We start from the raw sequence: 23,266 nt of genomic DNA, 5'->3' as shown, positions 1-23,266 counted from the left end.
TCTTCTCCCCTTCTCTCTCTTTTTTTCAAGAGCCGCGAGCGTTGCGGGCGCCGCACGTTGGCTGAGGCCCGCTTCCTGCTTTCTAATGTTCCATTGTGAGGAGCTTCCATTGTGACGTCGCGCCCCTTCGGCTGGGCTTTGTCTGTCCATATATGGGCAGCTACGTCACGGAGCTTTCCCGGGGCTCAGATAAATAGGCTGGTGGAGTTCCCTGGCTGGGAGCTTTTGGGCAGCAGTGAGCTTGCTAGGAAGCGGCGGGGCTGGTGGTGGTGGTAACAGCGGCGGCAGAGGCGGCGGCGGCGGCGGTAGCGGCGGTGGTGGCGGTGGCGGTGGCAGATCGGGGGGCGGGGGGGCCGCGGGCGCGTGTCTGTTTGTGAGATCAATACTGAGGCCGCGTCCGACCCCCTTGAGCCGAGATCCCCCCAGCCCAGCCCCAACCCCACCCCCCCGCACACGCCCCACCCCACCCCCCACGACCCAGCCTCATAACGCACCAGCTGAGGCACCCAAGAGGATTACCCCCTGGGGCCCCCTTCCGCCCCCAAAAAGAGAGAAGATCCCCTCTCTTGGCCCATCCCTTCCCTTCTTCCCTCCCCCCTCCCCCCGAACTTTCCCTCTCGCATGCTTTTCCCCTGCACCACGGATCGCCTCTCGGATGCCGCTTTCCTGGAAGCTGCGTTAGGAGCGAGCGGCGGCGGTGGCGGCGGTGGCGGCGGCGGCGGCAGCTCGGGAGTGCTATGACCGGCAAACTCGCCGAGAAGCTGCCGGTGACCATGAGCAGTTTGCTAAACCAACTGCCTGACAATCTGTACCCCGAGGAGATCCCCAGCGCGCTCAATCTCTTCTCCGGCAGCAGCGACTCGGTAGTCCATTACAATCAGATGGCTACAGGTAAGGGCGGCGGGGAGGCGGCAAGGCAGCGAGGAAGGAAGGGGAGAGGAAGAGGAGGAGGGGACGACCTGGTGATGGATGGATGGATGGATGGATGGATGGATGGATGGATGGATAAATGGATGGAGAGATAGGGGCGCGCTGGGAATTTTCCGGGGGGCGAGTTGCTTTTCCCTCCCACTCCTCCCGCCCTCCTTGATCGGGAAGGCTAGGTTGGCGACGCCACGGTAGAGGCTTCGGTTCTCCCGGGTGGGGGCAGCCGCCGACCGGAGGGAGGTAGGTGCGAGCGGCTCTGGGGCTCTCCCTCCCCACGCAGGGGGCCCGATCGCCGGGCTACGCGCAAGGCGTGGTGCTGTCGCCCCCTTCCCGGGAGGAGCCCGGCGTCTTTTTCACCCGCGCTCTCCCCCCTTACTCCCTCAGCCTCCCACCCGGGATGGAGCCATGTGCGGCGTGGAGTCCCCGCGGTGGGAGAGGTACTGCGACGCTGCCTTTCCGGGGCGTTCAGCAAAGCCGTGGGGGTGTGGGGACGGCGGGGAGAAGGAGGGGGCTCACCCGCGGGGCGGGGGCTGCCACGAGGGACGATCCCGGGCCCGGTGAGCTGGGGAAGGGCGGTTGCTCCCGCCATGGAGACACGGGCCGGTTTTCCGCCGCTCTCCACCCTCCCTAGCTGGGGCTAGGCTTTTCCCCTCCAGCAAGAGCTGAAAGGTCCTTCAGGCCGGAGGAGGCTGGGGCCGGGGGAGGTGAAGGGAGAGCTCCCTTTGAGGGCGGCACCCTTCTACGCTCCGAGGACAAAGCGTCGGAGCGCTCTGGGTCGGCGACCCGGGAGCAGCGCGCGGGGGGCATCGCCGGGGAGGGAAAGGCGCGGCGTCCTGGAGCAGACAGGGCCAAGGAAAGAGGCCGAATTGTGTGCGATGGAGAGCGAGAGCCCATTGCGCTCCGGGTCTGAAACTACCTGTAGCTGCAGCTACCTGCCCGCCCCACCTCGGGAAGAACAACAATGCTTCTCGCGCGCGCGCGCGTGTGTGTGTGGTACGTGAGTGTGTGCGCGGCTTGTGCGGTGTGTGTGCAGCAGCCACTCCACACCCCGATCCGTAGTATTTTGCTGTATCCAGGTTGCGCCCGGGAGCGCGGCACCGCCCGCTTTGCGCCGGGCTCAGCGTTCCTCTTACCCCATGCGCTACGCACTCCACCCGGCCGCACCCTCCGCACCTGGGCGCCGCGGATCGGAGCCGGCTCGGCTTCACTCACCCCTCCCCTCTCTCCCCCGCTCTCCGCAGAGAATGTAATGGACATCGGTCTGACCAACGAGAAGCCCAACCCGGAACTCTCTTACTCCGGCTCCTTCCAGCCAGCCCCAGGCAACAAGACCGTGACCTACTTGGGAAAGTTCGCCTTCGATTCCCCTTCCAACTGGTGCCAGGACAACATCATTAGCCTCATGAGCGCCGGCATCTTGGGGGTGCCCCCGGCTTCAGGGGCGCTCAGCACGCAGACGTCCACGGCCAGCATGGTGCAGCCACCGCAGGGCGACGTGGAGGCCATGTATCCGGCGCTACCCCCCTACTCCAACTGCGGCGACCTCTACTCAGAGCCCGTGTCTTTCCACGACCCCCAGGGCAACCCCGGGCTCGCCTATTCTCCCCAGGATTACCAATCGGCCAAGCCGGCGTTGGACAGCAATCTCTTCCCCATGATTCCTGACTACAACCTGTACCACCACCCCAACGACATGGGCTCCATTCCGGAGCACAAGCCCTTCCAGGGCATGGACCCCATCCGGGTCAACCCGCCCCCTATTACCCCTCTGGAGACCATCAAGGCGTTCAAAGACAAGCAGATCCACCCGGGCTTTGGCAGCCTGCCCCAGCCGCCGCTCACCCTCAAGCCCATCCGGCCCCGCAAGTACCCCAACCGGCCTAGCAAGACCCCGCTCCACGAACGGCCCCACGCGTGCCCGGCCGAGGGCTGCGACCGCCGTTTCAGCCGTTCGGACGAGCTGACCCGGCACCTGCGCATCCACACGGGCCACAAGCCCTTCCAATGCCGGATCTGCATGCGGAGCTTCAGCCGCAGCGACCACCTCACCACTCACATCCGCACTCATACGGGCGAGAAGCCCTTTGCCTGCGAGTTCTGTGGGCGCAAGTTTGCGCGCAGCGACGAGCGCAAGCGCCACGCCAAGATCCACCTCAAGCAAAAGGAGAAGAAGGCGGAGAAGGGCGGTGCGCCCTCTGCATCCTCGGCGCCCCCCGTGTCGCTGGCCCCCGTGGTCACCACCTGCGCCTGAGGCTCGGGCCCCCAGATCCCCACTTTTCCCCTCCAGTGCCTCCTGCTGCTCTCCTGATAGCAGCGGGAAAGCCAGCCACGGAGGCGCAGGGGCCGCGCCCTGGCCTCTCCATGGACGTGCGGCCCCTTGCTCCCCTTCGACGCCCCGGGTTCCCAATCTTTCACGCCGGCCAGCGGTCAGGGGCCAGGGCTGGAGGCGTCTTCCCCTCGCGGTCCCCCCCTTAGCCAAGGCGTGGGGGCGGAAAGGTGGCGTCTAGCCCTCTTTGTTCAGTTCGGATCGCCTTGATCCAGGGGCCGCTGGGCCGCGCCAAGGACCTGCAAGGGACTGAAGGCGGAGCCCATTCAACCCTCGCCCGACCCAAACACCTCACAGTTTCCCCCACGTCTCCCTCTGTACCCCCTCAAAGACTCGAGAGGGGGAGGGGGTAAAGAGCGCACCAAAGCGCAGAGCTTGCTGCCCGCCGCACGCACGCGCGCCTGCGTGAGGGGATGCGCGCGAGTGTGTGCGTGCTCGCGTGTGTATGTATGTGTGTGTGTGAGTGTGTATGTGTGTGTGCGCGCGCGCCAGCGTGTGTGTAAGACTCTTGATCTGAACTGGGCTGTGTTTACCCCCAAACTCTTCCCCACCTCGGGTCCCCAAGCCGCTGGGGGATGTCCCAGGCTGGGGGTCCGCACGTGGCTGGAGGAGATGGTCTTCCATCCGCTCTGAAATCATGTTTCTTAGAGAAATGCCTCGGATGCCGCCGACGACGCGGTGCTGCTGCCGCCGCTTCGGGTTTGGCCCCTCAGAACCCCTCCTTTTCTGAGTGCTTCCCTCTTAGGCCTCAGGGCAGTTTGATCTGTGGGGAGAAAGAGCAGCCATCGCTGAGCCTGCCTTTTAAAATAGATGTATATTTCCTTAACCCCACTCTAAGAAATCTATGTTCCTGAGTTTGCCCTCTGGCCTCCCCCTCTTCCCCTTCTCCCCTCCAAACCTTCTCCCATCTCTTTCAAAATCTTTTCCCAGAAAGGCAGGCTTCAACCAGCCACTCCGGCTTTTTGCCTTCTCTCACTTACATAGCAATTTCTCCTTCCCACCATCATGGGGAAGCTGGCTCTGCTTTTGCCCTTTGTCATCACCAACACAACAGATAGAATTTAAATATATGTATATGGTGTGTGTGTGTATGTATGTGTATGTATATGCATGCATGTGTATGTAGATACACATGCGTACATATATATAACATGCACACAATATGTATTCCTAGCAAAATAAAATCTCTAAGGTACTTGGTTATCCAGTGCAGTGCACCGGAATAAGAATTTGTAGGCGTATACAGCTTTAAATGATTTATTTTTTATGAAAATGTTAACCGATGAGATTATATCTACATATATGTGTATGTGTGTGGATATAGATACACACATATCTGTACATATATGTGTGAGTGTATATATACATATACACATATATGTACAGATATGTGTGTATGCACATATACACATCTCTGTCCAAATTCTCCTCAAAGATATGGGGATTTTTTTTCATGAATCCACGTTGATGAATGAGGTGTCTCCTTTCCATACCCAGTCTCACCTTCTCCCCACCCTACCTCACCTCTTCTCAGGCACCCCTCTTCCCCAGCTGTCCTGCCAGCCCTTCTCGCACAGGGTGGCTCCTTTGAAGTGGAGTAATAGGGAAGGTTGCTCTCTGCCACAGCTTCCAGCACGGTCTTGACTGAATGTACTGTTCCTGTTAGCGTTATTTCTCCTGTGGTCAGTAAGCTGCCCAGAGAGAAGGAACAAAGGTCTGGAGTTTACAGAATGTCTGTTTTTAAAGTCACTTTATGCGTTTTCCACTTTTTTTTTTTAAGAAAAAGAAGTACCATTTTTGCTTTGTTTTGTTTTGATTTTTTTTTTTTTTTTTTTTTTTTTTTTTTTTTTTTTTTTTTGGTGGTGGATAAGTAATACTAAAAGGACTCTAGTGGAAAGGGGGGAAATTGAAGAGAAGGGGGTTGTGAATTTCCAGGTACTTGGACTTTTTGTAGAAGGAGAGAGAAGAAGATGAAGTTTGCCAGGAGGGCCCATATTTTTTCAGCTGAAGGGTAAAATCTTTCTTTGCAGAGACAGTATTTTGCTGAATACTTTTTATAATGTGATGATTATTAAAAAAGCAAAAATTTTGGTCACTTCCAAGCTAGAAGGAGGAATCAGATATCCTTTAATATTTTTTCCTCGCTCCTTCTGGCATATGCATGTCACTGCATGATAATTGAGTTTTCCTTTGTTTTAATAAAACTGTTCTCAGACATTAAGCTAAACTAAGAGAAAAATAACTTTGTTGCCAAAAGGTTGTGCTATCCAGATTTTTTATATGTCTGCATGTTTAAAAAAAAAAAAAAAAGCAACAAAAGAAAATGCACTCTAACTTATGTGAACTGAGAGAAAAAAAATCAGGTTTTAAACAGGAAAACCTATGGGGAATGATATTTTTTGAAAGACTTTTGTATAAAGTTGAGTACTTAGAAAAAAAAGACAAACCAGATGTAATATATTTTGTGGATGTTTTTATTTCTTGGATTTATAGTACCTTATACTAAGGTTAAAAAAATATGCTTGATATTGTGAAAAGGTGAAATTCTTCACCAACATTTCATTTGCTCCTTTGTCATATTGTAATGCCAATATAATATAGTTAATGAAAACAGCATTTTTAAAAACCGAAATATTGAAATGGTGTAATGTTGTACCATTTGCACTGTGAGCAAATGCTAATACAGTAAATATATTGTGTTTGCTGACAATCAGCCGGCCTATAAATCTCCTTATTTTATTTCTTGTTTTTATAGCATAAAGTTTTAGTTTGGCCTGTTTTTTTTTTTGTCTTGGTTTGTTTTCGGATGGTGGTTTGTTTGATAGGTTGTTATGCCTGGTTTTGCCGTTCTTGCTCTGAAAACTCTCAAAGTGGAAATGTAGAATTTGGTGTTATTGGAAATAGGTCAGAATTTGGTGCAGGTTCTGGTGTTTCAAATAGTTTTGAGTGTTTACTGTGGTACCAGGAGAATAGGATTCCCCTCCACCCTTCTGGAAGCCTCACATTGCCAGAGGGATTCGGTGAACATTAGGGGAACAGGTTAGATAAATTCATGGGAGTCAGGGCTGGTGACTGGGAATCTTCTAGAACCTTCTCTCTGGTTTCCAGTGGATACTTGGGGATAGAAGGGAGGAGATCTCCTGGTTTATGAACAATTTCTCTAGAGACAGACTTAGGGAACACCAGAACGGGACCCTGGAGGGCCTGTCAGCCATACTGAGTAGTTTTCTTGCCAAAGCTTTTGAAGCCTGAAAAACAGGTGGAGACTTGACAGAGGTTCTTCAGGGTTGGCAAGATGGCCAGAGAGATTGGCAGCTCTTCTGTGATCAGATAACTGGAAAAAAATCAGGTTTTAAACTTTAATCCCCCTTGGGAGGGATTCCGCTAGGCCTCACTGTTTGTAGCTGCCTGGTAAAGGTAAACCTTGATGAAAACCAGCTCCTATGGATGACCCAGGATCCAATGCCTTGAAAGGAAGAAAGGACATTGGGACTTGGAGGACACACAGGGAACGTTTGCCTAGCGTCAAACTGCCACATCTTATGATTTCTACATCCCGTAAAAGCAATGCTTCTCGTATCCTGCAAGCTATCTTCCCTAGAACATTCCTCCTCCTTAACTTAGTTTATTTGCCAGCCCTAGAGCTGTCTCCACTTCTCTCGAGGAAAATACATCCTCCACTTTCCTCTTGTGTCCGCATGTCCATTTTGCACCACTCACCTTGTTCCCCATGGTCTTTAGAAGCCTTTATCCCTTGAGGCTTGTTCTGGAGCTGTCTTTGGACAAGTCAGTGTTCTCTCCCTCCCCTTCTTCCTGCCTGCTCTCTTAAAAAAAAAACTTGCCTGGGTTCCTCTGCAGTGCATTTCACATAGGATCTGCCTCACCCAGGTTTAGGGGCTTGGTGTATAATGCTGTGTTATGTAAACGTCTCACCGGATTGTGACTGGGGTCTGTGTCTCGGACCCTGAGGGGCCGACCAGGTCAGCCACAAAGCAACAGAAATGCCATGTCCCTGCTCAGAAACTGCTCTTTGGCACCCCAGGTCACGCCCATCACAGAGAGAAATATGGGTGGTATTTCTGGTTGGCTACAGTTGCCAATAAGTCAAGGCCAGACCTGGGTGGAGGAGGTAGGCTGTGGCCCTAGAAAAGAATGTTTTTGAAGTGAGAGATGAAGAAGGAGAATGCAGTATGGAATCTTAAATTTTCCCACCCACACAGGCAGGGCCACTGGCTGCCATCTTGAATTCCCTTCTCTTATCTCACGAAACTTAAAATTTCAAACTGTGGCTTCAAAAGCCTTCTAGAAGTACCCTTCCTTTTCAGCAAAAGGAATCCAAGGTGGCAGAAGGGTCCGAACAATAGAAGATAGAATCCATCTCTTTGCTGAACTAGATAGTTCCTTTCAGATTTCTATGTGTTTTTCAAGTGACTAGTATGGGAGGAAAATACTGTCCCTGGGTGTCTTCATCGTCATCATCCAGCCCCACCTGCACCTTCTCCAATCAAACCAGGCCTTCAGTGTGATACTTTCATCAACAGTGTACTATGCTGCATGATTAATAAACTCACTATCCATTGGTGGATATTACTCAACCCAACCTGGTTCAACCACTGGGTTACTTGGCAATATGGCAGTCCGCCTGGCTGGCACCAACCCTGTGTGGTGTAATCACTGATTCACACTTTGTAGCTAGATAAGAGTGTCCCAGATAGCATCACACTGGGTTTTGTAAATATGGGGAGAGAAGACTCAACCCTGAAACTCAGGGATGAAGTAGGGAGAAGGTGGAGGGAAGGCCTAGATGGGGCTGTCACAGGAGGGAATCAGTAGAGACTTTGCAATGACCAGGCCCTGGGCCCTGGGGCAAAATCAGGCATCAAAGGATGGAAGGGATAGAGGCATAGCTCCTTCCAAGAACTCCTGGGGTGTTTGGGGGTGAATGAAAGGACACCCTACGCATGCACACACACACACACACACACGCACACGCACACACCCCTTGGGAGTGGTGTACTGACAGTGATGACTGCAAAATTGTACTTGGTGAACTGGGATTGAGTATCAGTGAGGTACTTGGAGAGAACATGGGGCAAGGCATGGCGTATGTTTTTGTGTGATGTGCGGTGGCAGTGGTGGTGGCGAGTGTGTAGATGTGTCTGTATTCACAAGCATATCAAAAAGAATAGCAAGGTGGATTCTGGTGAATGAAGGCGATAGCTCATGGCCAGCTGTTGTTGATCTCCTTTTTCTAATTCATAATTTGCTTGTCATAGATGAGGGCCTTGTGAGCTGCCTTCTCCTGGCCCTGATTGGCTCCCCTGGTGTTCTGGAACAATTCGCCTGGGGAAAGCAGGAGGCCTCTGTGTGTCCCGAGAGCTAGAAATCATACTGACAAAATCTTTAGGACAAACGGGAAATAACTGACTGTCTAAAAGGTGCCATGGGGTTTTAAAAATAGGCCATAGTCCCAGATCTATCCCAAAGGGTTCTTTTCAGAATAACTATTCTTTGTGTGGAGAGAGTTCCCCAGAGGAAGGGGCAGAAGGCCCTTGATCAGAGCAGTCCCCGGGTCAGCCCCGTGGACCACGCAGTCTTATGCACCCGTCAGACATTTGCACAGGCCAGAAGAACCCCTGGCCTGGGAGCCTTCTCCCAGTACATCGGTTCTTGAAGTGTCACCATTCTTTTGGCTTGAACGTTTCTGTCTGCTCCATCTCTAATATTTTTAAAAATTGGTCATTTTCCCAGCCCCATGCAAGAGCAGGAGTAGGCCAGGGTGGGAGGTAGTGTCATGAAGTGTTCTCCAATTTGCAATAAAGCCTCTGATGTGTCCCTGCCCAGGCCTGACAGGACCAGGCCCTGACTCTCCCTGCTCCGGAAGAGTCCTCCTCCCCATCACAGCTGGCTCATCTCTAGCCTGGAATTGGAGCGGTTCCTGCCACCACCTCTCCTGGCTACCAGCAGCCTCTGACCCCAGGCTGGAAACACAATTTCTTCCCCTCTAGCAAACACACAGATGCCCAGAAGGAAGTTTTCTGAGCAATTTTACCAAGGAGCTAATGCAAACAGAGCATGGCTACAGAGCCGCAAACAAGAAGAATGTCAACAAAAATGTTCTAACTCCTAGGATGGGTGGGGGGTCAGACTGTGATTCCATTCGGCTTCTTTCAAGCTGCCTATCTGTATCTGGGCCTTGCCTCCTCCAGGGAGGCCCCCAGTGCATTCTCTCAGGACATGTGTGGCTTCTCTGGTTTACTGAAGAGACCCTATTCTGTTTCTGGGGTCCCTGGATGAGAAAGGCCCTTTCTCTGGGCCTCAGAAATGCCTTCCTGGGCCCCCAGGCACTCCATGCTGCTCCTATCAGCCCCTCCTTCACCCCATTCCTGGGGAACTCTGGGGCTCCACACCCTCTAATCTTGTCCTTGCTCCAGTGGTGCCCCTGAGCCCCACTCATGCTGCTTGGAGCACGATGGCTGTCCTTTCCCTTCCCACCAGGCCTGCCCCCGGCCTGCAGCCTTCTCTGCTTGGGCCTTCTGTTGCGGCCTCATGACCCAACCAGACACAGACTGCTCAATGATTGACTCGCTTGGAGTTCCCTTTTGGGTCACTCACCAAGTTCCTAGCTAGAGTCTCAGGAATGCTTCCAGCTCTCTGTTCCCTGGAGGAATAGGGATGTCTGTCACCTTTGAGTCTGGGGACATCCAAAACCCTCTTTAGGGGAAGTTATCCTCGTCTGTGGGCCTGCATTCTCTGAAATGGCTCGCCCCAGGGGTGGCCATTCACTCACCTAGAACCCATCAGTACCCTGTTCTCACCAAAGAGAGAGAGGTTAGTGGCTGGAACAGAACTGAGCCTTTGAGCCCTTTGATATCTTCTCCGCAACAGGCTGTAAGATCTCTCACACTTTTTATTCCTTAACATCAACTCTTTCCGTTGTCCAGATGCCCGACAGTCTCCCACCCCTCTTCGTTCCCTTCTCTGCACTGCTTAGGAAGGTCAGGTTGGTCCAGCAGGAGGGACGGAAGAAAATTTCCAGTACCCGCAGGCCCCCAAGGTGCTAATGAAAGCCTTCTTTGGGGCACTTGTTACTTAGTTGGGTTTTAGTCCTAAAAATGAAGTGGCAGTTTGATAACCTGGCAGCTACTCTGGTTATTCCCCCAGGGCCCTTAACCCACTTTGGGACCATCACCTCCCTCCTACATCTGAATCTCAGCTCTGCCGCTTTCTGGCAATGTGACTCTCAGCAAGTTCTTAGTCTATCTGACCCTTGATTTCCTCTTGTCTTATCACTGCTGTCGTGGAGTTTAAATGAGATATTGTGTATGGTGCCTGGTTCATGATGGGTGCTCCATCAGTTTCATTTATCTTTCCTGTCCCTTACCCCTTCCCCATCCTCCAAACACAGTTGCAAGAAAACAGGCTCTGTCTCCACCATGGAGGGGTACATCAATTCAAACAGCCAGGGGGCCTCACAGTCCTTGCCACCACTCCCTGCCATCCACTGCGTATCTGTGTTCTGAAAATAGATCCTCTCCACCCTGCCCCCCAATCCACTCAGAGAAAACATGAGTCCTTTCCCCTCTTGGCCAGGGCCAAAGCTCATTGTTGTTATTTCCTGGCCCAATTCCTGACCCTTCCTCGGGTCCTTTTGTCCCATCTCTCTCTAAGACGGGTGGATGGGACACCTTCCTGATCCAGTATCATCTGCAAAGTTAATTAATGTGTCACTGCGCTGTTGCCTGCTTCCTGATCCTTATCAAGCATTTAAATAAAACGCAGCAGCCCCGGTTCTGCCCCGTCCATCTCTCGCCCTTGATCTCGCTCATCAGTCCTTGACCTCAGCCTTCTGGCTAGTCCTTAGCTTCCAGCTGCAGGCTTGTGGCCCTGCTTCTGCCCAGGCCTAGTCTAGGGGCAGAGGTGGCATACAGGGCTTTAATTCTGTGAGAGAATCACGGACATCAGGGTCCTTACCTCAAGGTCCCACTTCCTTGGGCAATTCCCTCTAAATTTTAGTCACAAGGGACCTTAAGATGCCATTTAATCCAACATGCTCCTTTTCGGATAAGGAAACAGAGGTCTAAAGAGGTTTGTGACTTGTCCAAGTTCATACATCTAGGAAGGGCAGAGCTGAGAATTCAGATCCCGACAATCAATGGAAAGTCCCACAGGAAGTTTAATTGCTTGTTTATTTCTTTAAATGTTTGCGAAGGGCCTGCCATGTGCAACACGTTCTTCTGGGCACTGGGGATACAGCAGTGAACAAAAAGGCCTGCATTCTCAGAGCTTATCTTCTCCAGGGCAGAAACAGATAAACGAGCAGATATGAATTGTGTCCAACTGTGATATGTGTTATGGAGAAAAATACAGAAGAGGAAGGAGAATGGGTAGTGTTGGAGGAAGAGGGTTACAATCACATACGGGTGATCAGGGGGAGGGACCTTTCAGCACAGGTCCAGGAAGTGATGGGATGGACCACGTGGCCATCTGAGGGAAGAGCTGTCCAGGCCGAGTGCAAAGGTCCTCATGAGATGTTGGTGTTCTTGGATGTCTGAGGAGTAATGTGGAGGCAGAGTGGTGGGACAGGAAGGGAGCTGACAATAGGAGACGAAGTCAGAGGGACAGTGTGGGACCAGGTCACAGGAGCGCTTTAAAGGAAATGAACGTGTCCAAAAGAAGCAAACAAACGCTGAAGGCTAATGGTGAGGGAAAGGCCTCATGACCCCTGAGCAGAGCCCCGACCTATACTAACTGGACTACCAGGCCAGCCAGCCCTGGGGTGCGGATACCCTGTCATTTCAGCCTCAGCACCCCCGGTCCTCTGCTTGGCCCTGTCATCCCCCGACTGCAGTCTCCTTAGCCTTTCTTTCACATCTGAGATGTCAAAGACCACCAATGACTCCTAAACTCCAGCCTGGCCAAGGAGAGACAGGGGTGCCTCCTTCAGGAACCGTAACCAAGAGCCTTTTCTCTTCCTGTTGACATTTGCCGTGGTGCCAAGTTCCTAATGAGATGAATGAGTCTTCCTGCTGCCCAGCCTAGGAGTGGGAATCTCCCTTGGCCTCATCTCTCAGAAATCGCTCCTGCAGAGCCAGCTGCCTCTTTTGTCTGTGGCTAGATTGACCATGATTTTCCCCCTGGCAAAATGCTGGTGGATGGTCAGGTTCTTCCAATATGGTCACATTCTCACCCATACCCTAGGCCCTGCCAGGCAAGACGGGATACCCTGAAAATCACTTGCTCTGCCATACCATTTGCCACACCCTCTCTATTTCCCTGGATTCTGGCAAATCTCCATCTCATAGCATCATCTCTATAGCCCAGTCTGGGCAGTTTCATGCCTCCTGAGAATAAAACGCTTCTTTCTCCCTCTTCCCACCTTTTTTGGTCTTGCATTTCATGCCTCTCCGAAAGCCCCCCTCGGCCCTTGGCTTTCCCTTGCAACTTGCCATCATCCAGAGCTTCTTCGCATCTCATTTGTTCATCCATGAATTTAACAAAACTATTAAGCCAGGTACAATGTTTGCCGTGGGGATGGGGTGGTCACACAGTCCAAAGATGAACAACACATCGTCCGTGAAGATATACTCTGTGGGGGAAGGCAGACACACAAACAGACAATTTCAATACACCGGAACTTGTGTCATTATAACGGGGCACTCTGATAGGAAGGCACCTAAATCGGAGTTTAGAGGGAAGCGGGGAAGATGGGGTGGGGAAGCTTCCTGAAGGATCTCAGTCCTCTTTCACGTTCCACATCAATAACAAAACCACTAAGCTGCTGAGGATCTCCTATGTGCCAAGTGCTGTGCTCAAGGCTGGACACGAATTATCCCATTGGACTCTAGGTAGAGTGGAACTACCCAAGGGTGTTCACCGGGCAGCCTGTGGGGCTGTTCACTCTTTGTCCTTTTCCTGGAGGAGGAAGAGAAAATCCCAGTGGCCCACAGGCCCCAGGAAACAACAGAGCAGCTTGGCATCTCTGGAGTATGCCCAGCTGGCTTAGTGGAAGTTGTCCAACCCAGATGACATGTCCCTGCGTTACATTCTGGTTGCTTCTCCTTGCTACAGAGCAGACTTTTCTGGGCTTTGGGAAGAGATTCGGGGGCAACCATCTTTGGATTCTTTTGGTTCAGGCACGACATCCTTCCAGGGGACCTCCACCTGCCCTGGCTCTGTAGGAGTCAGTTCCTCAACACGGACCTGAGGTGGCGAGCTGGGAGGAAACCCACCCTCCGTGCTCTTCTTCCTGGGGTGCTTGGAGTCAGGTGCCACAGTTCCAAGCATGACCAACGTCCACCTTTCCCGCTCTCAGCCCATCCACCTGCTTCTCCTTTGCTGCTGGTTGAAGAGCTTAGACAAAAGGCCAAGGCTGTGGCTCCAGTTCCAGCACTGCCTCTCTCTGTGCGATAGACCCTAAGTCAACTTCTTAATTTGGCTGAGCCTCCATTTTCCCATCTGTACCATGGGGACAATACCCTTCTTCACAGAGTTGTTGAGAGGATCTACTGGAATGTAAATTATGAAAAAGAGCTGTCCTTTCCAAAAAGCCAAAAGAAGACTGTTGGAGGAGGGAGGTGGGCGGTGCTCTTCTCCTTCAACAGGTAAATATATTCTGGGGAGATGTTTTTAGGTGGAGCTAGATGCCCAGTCTGAACTCCGTCACTGTTCTTAGTAGGTCAGGTGAGACGACCACACAGGATTCAGATGCCTCCAAGGCGACACGCTCAGGAATAATCCCTGCTTCATTGTTAGAAACTGTATTTTCTGGGTCTTAAGACGTGGAAATCTCCATCCAATGAGGATGTAGATCATTGAACAGATGTACACCCTCTGCACCGCACTGCACCAGGCGTCAGGAGACCTGGCTTCTAGTCCTGGCTCCAACATGAGGACAAAGCTCTATGAGGTCTGCAAAGTCACAGCCCTTCTCTGGGTCTTGAAGTCCCTGTGAGAACATCGAGTGGTCCCACTAGAGCATACATGATACCTTCAGCCCTAAAGTGCAGAAGCCCCAGGATTGTTCCCTCTGTGCAAGACCCTCCCCCTCCTCACAGCTGGGGGCCGAGCCAGGGCTCAGCAATGCTGGGATGAGACTCAGATGCAAAGATCCTGCTTCTCATTGCATTAAAGCACCAATTCTCTCTCTCCATCCTCCTGAGAACCTCCGAGGTGCCATTGGCTTCCTGGGGCTCCGAGTCCTCCAGCCTCTTTCCCTGACTGTAGTTCCTTCTGGCCTGAGCCGATGGGGGAATGTTCTGTGACTTCATTTGCATCTTGGATTGTATTTTTAAACCCATTTTCTCTCATATTTGCCTGAAAAATATACAGAAACTGTCATACAATGCAGTTCTCTGATTTGGGGTCCCATTCAACCCAATGCCAGAAATGCTTCGCAATGGTTTGCAGTAGTTGGATCACTTCCTCTCCATGGACTGGAAAGCCCCAGGGGGTGGTGGGCTCCTGAATGCAGCCCCTCCCCTAGTGAGGGAGCAGCAGGGGCCCCAGAAGGCTCCGAAACTCTGCCTTTGGGGCCCTCTTGAGAATTCCTACTGCTGGGAGTCCCCGTTTTGGGATTTTGGCCTTAAATCTACCATCTGAGCCACTGCCCCACCTGCTAGGTTTTCCTCCCAGATTACCACCGCAGGTCCCTCCTTCATCTCAGGAAAGGGCCCTCCAGTGCTCCTGGAAGCTCATCCCTCTTTTCATCCACAAAACCCGAGTGTGCCCCACCCCATCCTCCACCCAAACTCTGCCCGGAACCAGGAGCCCCTCCCTGCTGGCACACCCCCTTGCCCTTATCTCCAGCATCACCCATTTATTCCAATCCTCACCCCACTGGAGCGTCTGCTGGGTTACTCAACCTCCCCTAGGTCAAGCCTGTGTTGGATGAGTTGAGTCATTACCTCCATCTCCTCCCAGCCCTCCCGGGTCTCAGGAACCGGGCTAGTTTGGCAGGCTGGGAGGGAAGCCTCCGTTCGTTCCATGTAGGCAGCCTCCTGGGACCAGGATTTTCCTGGTGTAGAGCCTACCTTTGTCTTTCCCAGAACACCCTCTGTCACCAACTAGACCACCCAGTCACCCACCTGAGTTTGCTCTCTGCCCATCTCCCACACCAGCTCCTTCTGTAACCAGTCATGAAACTTGGACACAGCAATGAACCTCTCTGGGCCTCGGATGACACATCTGCAAAATGGGGGCTAATGATACCTTTCCTGCCCCAGAGGAGGACATGGGGCTGCTACCATCCCCTGGTCCTCCTGCAGCTCTCCGAGGCTATCATCTCAGCTCCCTCTCTCTTTCACTCTTAGGGCACCTCATCTGCAAGCGATTTGGATTCTTAGGTCACCATACAGCCTCGTCTCTGTGCAACCCGCTGTGCCCTGGGCTCCTACCTCTCTCCCATCCACATCCTCCCACCCTTGGGGTCTTGGCAAATGTGACTGCCACCAAACAGGCACTGCAGACACAGCCCCCAGAAGTTCAGGCCACCACTTCCTTCCCTGCTCCACCTCCCACTGTCCAAAGAAACCCAGAGGTTAGATAGCAAGGTCCAGATTCCCTCTAGGACCAGAAGCCAGGCTCTGTGCTCAGCTCACAAGGCATTCTGGAGCTGGCAGGACCCTGGACGATCCTGTGTGTACAGCCGGGCTCTGCGGCTCCCATCTTTGTGCACGCCCTGCACACAAATGCAGGCAGCGGCCCTACTCGATTCTCCCACAAAGCACACACTTTCCTGCTCTCCCTCCCCCCTCTATTTCTCTCTCTGAGCTGTGCTCCCAGAACACACCCTCCCAGCCCACCAATCCTACACACGCCACTGCGCTTTACAAGCATCAGCTCAAGAATCTCCCAGTTCCCCGCTTGCTCCCTCCACTCTATCTCTCCAACTCCTCCACCCGCAAAGGGTGGGCCCCTGTCTGCCCACAAGACGAAGATGCCTCAGCTTCTCCAGGTCTGCCTTTGCAGGAAGAGGACTTGCTGGCTTCTTGCAGCCCCTCACCTCCCTTTCCCTGCAGGCAAAAGCAGCCCAAGGCCCCCACAACCCAGGCAGCCCCTCCCCAGCATCTGGTGAGGGGACAAGAAGAAGGAAGAACTGTGGGTTCTTTTCCCTGAGACTCCTAGATTTTGTACCAAAATGCAGGGTGTGCTCCTGTTTGCATTTTTTTTTTTTGTTTCCTTTCTGAAAATAACCATGAAACTATCATTTCCTCCCACTGCCTTTTCCCTATCTTATTTGGATTAGCAGAGTTGCTGCAAGAGGTGGTTTGGAGCCACTGACAGCCTCCTTCCCTGACCTGGGTCCAGAGAACTCACAGGTGGCTTTGGAGCAGGTGCTGGGTCCTCTGGGGTAGAAGGAAGGGGTGCAGGTGCTGGGCACCATGGGGTCGCTGTGACCCCCTCAGTCAGAGACCCCTGGGAAACTGGGTTTGAACTTGCCTTGTGCCCACATTAGAAAACATCAGGAACAACCTCAGGCCTGGCTTTCTCTCTGTAGCTTTTCTGGAATGGGGGGCAGCAGCTCGGCCCCCTCCATTGGCTGACGGGTGAGGAAGTTGCAGTTGATACAGGCTCTCCACGTGGGAAGGGGTCAATCCAGAAGAACGGGTGCTTATACAAGAAGAAAAACGGGGTGCATGGCGAGAGGGGGTGCCTCTCTTCCTTTGTTTGTATCCAATGCTTCCTCCAACGCAACTGCTCCGGGCCTTCATGCTGCTCCCTGAGAAGCAACCTCGAAAGGAGCCAGCTTCAGGGTTGGGGGCAGTCAGAGAGACCCCCGAAGGAACCTGCCTCTCATGCCACCCCAGGACCTTCAGGGCACAGCCCACCGAAAACCACCACTTGCTTGAGAAACTGAGAACTTCCCTGTAATCTCAGCACTTTGGGAGGCCAAGGCAGGAGGATCGCCTGAGGCCAGGAGGTTGAGGCTGCAGTAAGGCTGAGACAGAGCAAGACTCTGTCTCAAAAATATAAAAAGAAAAACAAAAGAAAGAAAGAAATGAGGAGGCAGCAACCCAGGCCTCTGTGTCCCAAAGATGGTTCTTTCGCAAAGCCCCTGTCACAGGCCTTCAGCCTCTGAAGCCCACCGCTGCCTGACTTGTTTCTGGTTGAAGAGAACCCTGCGGGAGGGTCCTCTGCTGATGTTGCCGTCCCTGGGGTCTGGCCAGTTGCAGTTCCATGAAAAGCAAAGGATGGCTGACGCTGGAAGAGGGAACATGGACTAAAGTTGCCTGACCTGGCCTTCCTGGCAGAGGGAGTTGGGGCCCCCGGGACCCTTCCCACCCTTGTTTGGCCTCTCTTCCCTCCTGCTGTGTGCCTTCTTTGGGGATTCCTTCCTGATCAGTCCAGAGACACAACAGGCCAGGGCTGGGGGCTGGCAGCTGGCCTGGCCTCAGTGGCACCACTGTCTCCTCCTATCCATCAGTGAGGTTCTGTCCACATGCCCCTCATGCTGGGTACCACCTTTCACTGTGACCAGATTCAGTGGCATGTGCCCCATCTAACTTCTCTCTGCCGACCTGCTGCAGTGGGACCTATCCCTTTCTTTGAGGGTCCTGGCTTGCTCCGAGGGTGCAGGCCTTGGCATGAAATCCTCCCTAAGCCCCGCAGTCCTTCCTGACACATCCACACTATGCATCCCTCGGTTCTGCCTCTTCCTCCCCAGCGGGACCCTTCTCCTCCCTCAGGCTGAGCTGCTGGGCTATTTGGGGCACTGCTGGGCTTGTGGTGTAATCAGTGCCTAGAGATAATTGCCACCTGCCCTGCCGGTGTCTGGGGGCTGTCTCCACCACAGCAGCAGGGGGTGGACACTGGGCAGCCAGGCCAGCAGCAAGGTCAGGCTGGGGCAGTCCTGCCCTCTCACCAGGCCTGCTGCTCATGCGTGGGACTTGCAAGGATTCCCTAGCAAAGCCGTGAGTTCCTAGAAATTATGCCTACCTGGGACACTCTGTGGCTTCAGCTGGGGGTGGATGGCTATCCCAGCCAGGAGACAAAAGTCCTGAGGCTACTCTATGCTCCCACTCAGCCCAAACCCTGTTCTCCCATACTGCCTTCCAAGGTCAGGGGATACCCTGGGCTGTTGGCCTATGGACAGAACAACAGCCAAAGCAATAGGGACTTGGATTTGACCTTCAGCCCACCAGGCGTCATCATCCTCCTTCAGGGAGGCAGCGAGGGCTAACGAGACGACTGTGAGGGTGAGTCTACCCTAAATGTTAGCTCCCTTCCTTTTTGTTATCTTCTTTTCTGCTCCAAGGAAGCTTGGGTTTAGACAGCCTGGGTTTAAATGCCTGTCCTTTTCACTTAGCCGACTCTGTGACCTTGGGCAATTAGTCCAGCCTCAGTTTCCTCATCTATAAAAAGGAGATGATCAGAGGAGCTGCCTCACCAAGTTACTACAGAATACATGATCTAATACATGTAAAATGCTTTGCCCAGTGCCAACAAGACTCTACAATGCTGGGTATTATTATTGGGAACTGCAAAGGGCAGAGAATGGGGGTTGGGAGCATCCATATGCCAGCTCTAGAATGCCCAGGAAAGAAAAGCAGGGCTGAGGGGACAAACCTCAGTCAGCCCCAGGGCCGGACTATTGCAGCTAAGATCCTGGAGGATGGGGGTGGGGCATCTCACAGACCTTCACTGTCTAGGAGGACTCACTCCCACTCTTTTGACCTCATTTCCTGTAATGTGGTGTCATATAGGCTTTTTGAGGCCAGAGCACACCAAATACCTGTGGCTGCTTTATTTTCCGAAGAGAAAGTCAGCAGCAGCAACATCCAGATGAAGTACTCTGATCTTGAGAGATGCAGAAATGGAATTATATTTCTGTCTCTTTCTTTTGTGTTACAGTAAAAAGGTTATTTGTCCTAATACTTGAATTTCTTTACACAAATATTTGTGGGCCTGTCACTTGAAAGTCCACTCACATAAATAAATTTCTGCTTTCCAGAGTGAAGCATTTGGGGGTGGGTGGCAAATGGGCTGAAGGGCTGGGCCTAAAGACCAGGACTGACAGGGTCAGCCCACCCCCAAAGCAACCAAGCAACCCAGCACCATTTCTCCCTGCTTCAGTGCCTTCCCCAGCAGTGCCCAGAGCTCCCACTTCTGACACCTTGTATCAACAGGCCAGACCAGGACAGCACCTCAGCTCTCCAGCCCCACCATCACCAAAGTGGGAGCAAAGAGGGACAACTGGGTAGGAACATCAGCCAAAAGTACTAGATACTGCCCCATGGAGATGGAAAAGAAGGGAGAAGGCCAAAGTGTAGGGAGTGGGGCATGGGCACTAATCTCACCCACCAGGAATGTCTCAACCCCAGTTAGAGCCATGAGGGCCCCAGCTCAAGGCAGCAGCTCTTAGCCACACCACAGCCTGGCATGAGCCCCACATCACAGCCATCCTGAGCCCCATCTCAGGAGCAGTGTCTTCAGTGACTTCCTCTGACTTCCCCTTCCAGGTGTACCCTTCAGCTACCTGGAGGAACAGGCCACCCAGACCCAACTCAGAATCTTAGGAACCTTGGATGCAATGGTCCTCCTGCCAGTTCTCTCCAGCGGGCACCTCCTATTGTGAGTCTGGGGCCATCTTAGAGCCTACCTGTCGGGCGGCTGCCCAGCCTGGACAGCCCTTGGCGTGATGCCCAGGGAACATATCATCCTGGGGGAATTATTTTCCCTCCTGGTGCACTCTCCCTCACTCGCGTCTCCTCCCAGGTTCTGTGAGCTAATCAGAGAGAAGGAGGGGGAGGAGGGGGTGCTGCTTGCCTTCCCCGTTATCTGCAGCAATCCATGGTGACTAATGCTCCCAGTTGGTAAAAAGGCAGTGTAATCAAAACACTTTTTTTTTTTAGTCCTTAAAGTTAGTCATTCTCCCAGAGTGAGGAAAAAAAAAAAAAAAAAAAAACCCACAGCAGGCACCACGAGATGCAAGCTGAGAGGCCCACACTGATGGATGGAACCAAAGCATTGGCTGTGGCAGCTCCTGTGGGTCAGAGGCCAGGGCCCCTCCTCCTCTGGGCCCTTGGCTATCCTTCCTCCACACCTGCATTTGTTCTTGCTTTCCCCAACATCTGGGCCTTCTGATCCCTCAAGGACGACCATGTCAGGGGCTGCCCTCTGCTCTCACCCTGCCCGGTGCTGCCACCTGCTGGCCCGGCGACCTCCGTGCTGGAGGAAGCATATAAAATCTTGCAGGATGAGGCCGAGCCTGGCACCACTGTCAGTTGCCTGGTCCTAGGGTGGCCCTCCCTCCACCCACAACCAAGCCATTTAGTAGTGATGCTTCACCTGGCTCCATCTGCCTGCTGGCTTCCAACCTCACTGTGCCTTGACAGAACCATAGATTGTTGGAGGTGAAATGGCAAACTGTAGTGGCAACAACGTAAGGGTCAAAGTCAGGGTGCTCAGGTCAGAAACCCCACTTCACTGCTTCATGAAGCTGTACTATAGCTTCATGGCTATACTTCAGCTCCATCACCTGTGAAAAGATAATAATGACAGTATCTACCTTATAGGGTTGTGGCAAGAATTAAATGTGAACTGCTTAGAACAGTGCCTGTCGTGTCATGAGCACCCAGTTATTATTAACTTATAATAAAAATAAAAACAAATAATAAAGTGGAATATAAACCATCACATTACCCTTTCTTGTCCAAGGCAGATATGACTAATCAATCACAGAACTTCCCCATTGATGGCAGATTCCCCAGAATACTCAACACTGATTCTAGGCAGTTAATCCAAGCTGGAACATGAGATAATATCCATTCGCCATCCCAGATCTAACCTGGACCTTTCCCATTGTGATCAAGGAAGATGAGGCCCAGAGGAGGAACAAGACTCCCTCAAGCCACTTGGAGACAGAGCCATGGGTCAGACAGGCATTCCTGGTTCTGCCTGCTGCTTGCCGGCCTGGTTTCTGATGTGTCACTTCACCCTGACCTTTGAGCAGTCCATGTGGGCTTCCCACCACTGAAAATCTCATCCTGATTTCCTCCATCTTCTCCCACCCTTGCTCCTCCTCCTATGTCCTTGCCCAATGGCCCCAGGAAAGCTGTTGTTCTGAGAAGTCCTGCTGAGCAGGTGCAGAGCAGGGAGAAGTAGGTCAGTGAGGCCACGCAGAAACCTGAGGCCTGCGTCTGAATATCTGCAGGAGCCTCCCTGAGGCATCAAGACCTTTAGGGCTGCAAGTGAGCTGAGCCCACCAATTTGGCCCGATCACGTTCAGTTCTTCAGCCTCAGCCTGGTGCCCTAATGAAGCCCCTGATAGCCCAGGCCCAGGTTCTGGGAATGCTCACTCTTCACCAATGAGAGGTTGGCATTGTGAAAGACCCGGGGGCCAGCCCTAGACCTCCGTGTGGGAAAGGCTAGGAGAGAACAGGACATAACAACCCCAGAGATGAGGGTCATCAGTGATAAGTACCTGCTTACCAACTTCTGAGTAAAAAACTCCAAGAAAAAGTTGGGGGCTGATGGCAGAGCAGGTTCTGCAGCTGCTTTCCTCTGGTAAACAGCTTTTTCCCAGAAGTAGACCTCTGCCACCTGAACACTCCTTTAACTTCAGGCTCAGACTTCTGGGGAAGAATCAGTATTTACCAGGCTTGAAACCAGGAGCATCCATCCCTACCCAGAGCGCCTCCACTCTCAGCTTCTACTTAGAAACCCAATTTTCTCTTTTCTATTCCTTCCCTGCAGGGGCAGGATCAATCTGTATCATGCTGTCCCTTTAGTTATAAATAAGAAAGACACAGCTCCCGACCCTGCAGGCTGAGTTTTTCACAACAGTGGGAAGTGTTTATGGGTCCCCATGTTCAGCTCCCCGGGGATCAATGCCTCATGGCACAGGAGGCTCACGGAGAAACATAGGACAGCAGGGTGCCTGACTATGCCTCCTCAGCCCAGTGCCCCTCTAGCTGAGCGAATGAGCCACAGGTAAGGAGAGCAGGCAGGCACATTCCAGACAGACTCCTGCGAGGCCACCGTTCTTTTTAGTTACCTCAAAGATCCTGCTGGCTGCATTAAAGATCTGAGGCAACCTGTCAACAGCACAGCCCCAGAAAATTCTTATTTAGCTTTATCCCAAGATATCACCAGTTCCTCAGACCTGTCCACTTATCTGGGCTTGCCTCCCTGTTCACCTGCCTTTCCCATTCTCCTATTTCCCCAGGGCCTCCAGAGTCGACAAGACAGCTGACTTGGAACCTTGCAATGCTGGAGACTTTGGGGATGTTATCTATCCCCTCCATCTTATAGATTAGGAGACCAAGGCCACAAAGGGGATCTGAGGTCAGTTATGGTGTCAAAGATGGAACTGGAAATAGAGCCCCAGATTCCTTCAGACCTGCAATCCAGAACTCATCCATTCTAGTCTTGCAGGATGTGTCTGCTGCCCTCCAGCCATGAAACAGACTTCTCCTAGGATATGACAGTTACCTAGGCTAAAACATTTGGAAATATTTATCACTGTGGGGCAATAACGGAGGAAGGCAGAGTACGGGGAAGGGAGGAAGCAGGTGGGAGAACTATTCATAGGTACTAAATGCCAGAAGGCTCTTTGTTTTCAAAAGACAAAGAAAACCTCCTTCTCTTTTGGAAGGGGCCACAATAGCCCTTCAATCCATCACACTCTCTGCAAAGCAGCAAAATCTCTCTCTCCCTTCACATATACTCTCTGCCCAGGCTGCCCTTTGGTGAATTCTCCTCTTCCTCTTTACTCTTCAAGGCTGCTCTTGCGCTCATTTTGGCCTGTTTTCCAGGGAACAACGTTGTAGTAAAGCTGATCTGTGTGATGGCAACCCAACCTCCATTGGAGACGTCAACTGAGTCAAACTACGGACTCTCAAGAATGGAAACAGAACACACAAATGAGAGACTGCATCCTGTGGCCCACCCTCCTACCTCTCCTGCTAAAGCCCTCTACTCCACCCTAGGAGGTTAGAACAAATCATACACTACTTCTGCTCTAGGTCATTGGTTATATCTTTCACACTAGGTCATTGATTAGCAACTCCC

General features: G+C 52.5%; 1 protein-coding gene across 3 annotated transcripts; it reads left to right on the top strand.

Annotated features, from left to right (window-relative positions):
- The first annotated feature begins 470 nt into the window (after positions 1–470).
- EGR3 (early growth response 3) lies at positions 471–3,828 on the top strand. Of its 3 annotated transcripts, XM_003937166.4 has the most exons (3): positions 835–891; positions 1,312–1,364; positions 2,169–3,828. In XM_003937166.4, exons 2-3 carry the CDS (start codon positions 1,325–1,327, stop codon positions 3,176–3,178), a joined length of 1,050 nt encoding a protein of 349 aa, XP_003937215.1. In that variant the 5' UTR covers positions 835–891; positions 1,312–1,324; the 3' UTR covers positions 3,179–3,828. The 3 variants fall into 3 exon arrangements, with proteins under 3 accessions (XP_010346027.1, XP_003937215.1, XP_074240156.1); XM_010347725.3 differs by lacking the exon at positions 1,312–1,364 and having other exon boundaries at positions 471–891; XM_074384055.1 differs by lacking the exons at positions 835–891; positions 1,312–1,364 and adding an exon at positions 909–1,167.
- The last annotated feature ends 19,438 nt before the right edge of the window (positions 3,829–23,266 follow it).

Source organism: Saimiri boliviensis, chromosome 13 (assembly GCF_048565385.1).
Source record: "Saimiri boliviensis isolate mSaiBol1 chromosome 13, mSaiBol1.pri, whole genome shotgun sequence".
NCBI classification, from domain to species: Eukaryota; Metazoa; Chordata; class Mammalia; order Primates; family Cebidae; genus Saimiri; species Saimiri boliviensis.
The sequence above is the reverse complement of the archived record's forward strand: the minus strand, read 5'-3'. Positions and strand labels throughout refer to the sequence as shown.

Excerpts from the sequence above, each read along its gene's own strand:
- EGR3 (XM_010347725.3), top strand. The coding sequence starts at position 738 with ATGACCGGCAAACTCGCCGAGAAGCTGCCGGTGACCATGAGCAGTTTG. Across the intron at positions 892-2,168 it reads TTACAATCAGATGGCTACAG|AGAATGTAATGGACATCGGT; the intron begins GTAAGGGCGGCG and ends CGCTCTCCGCAG.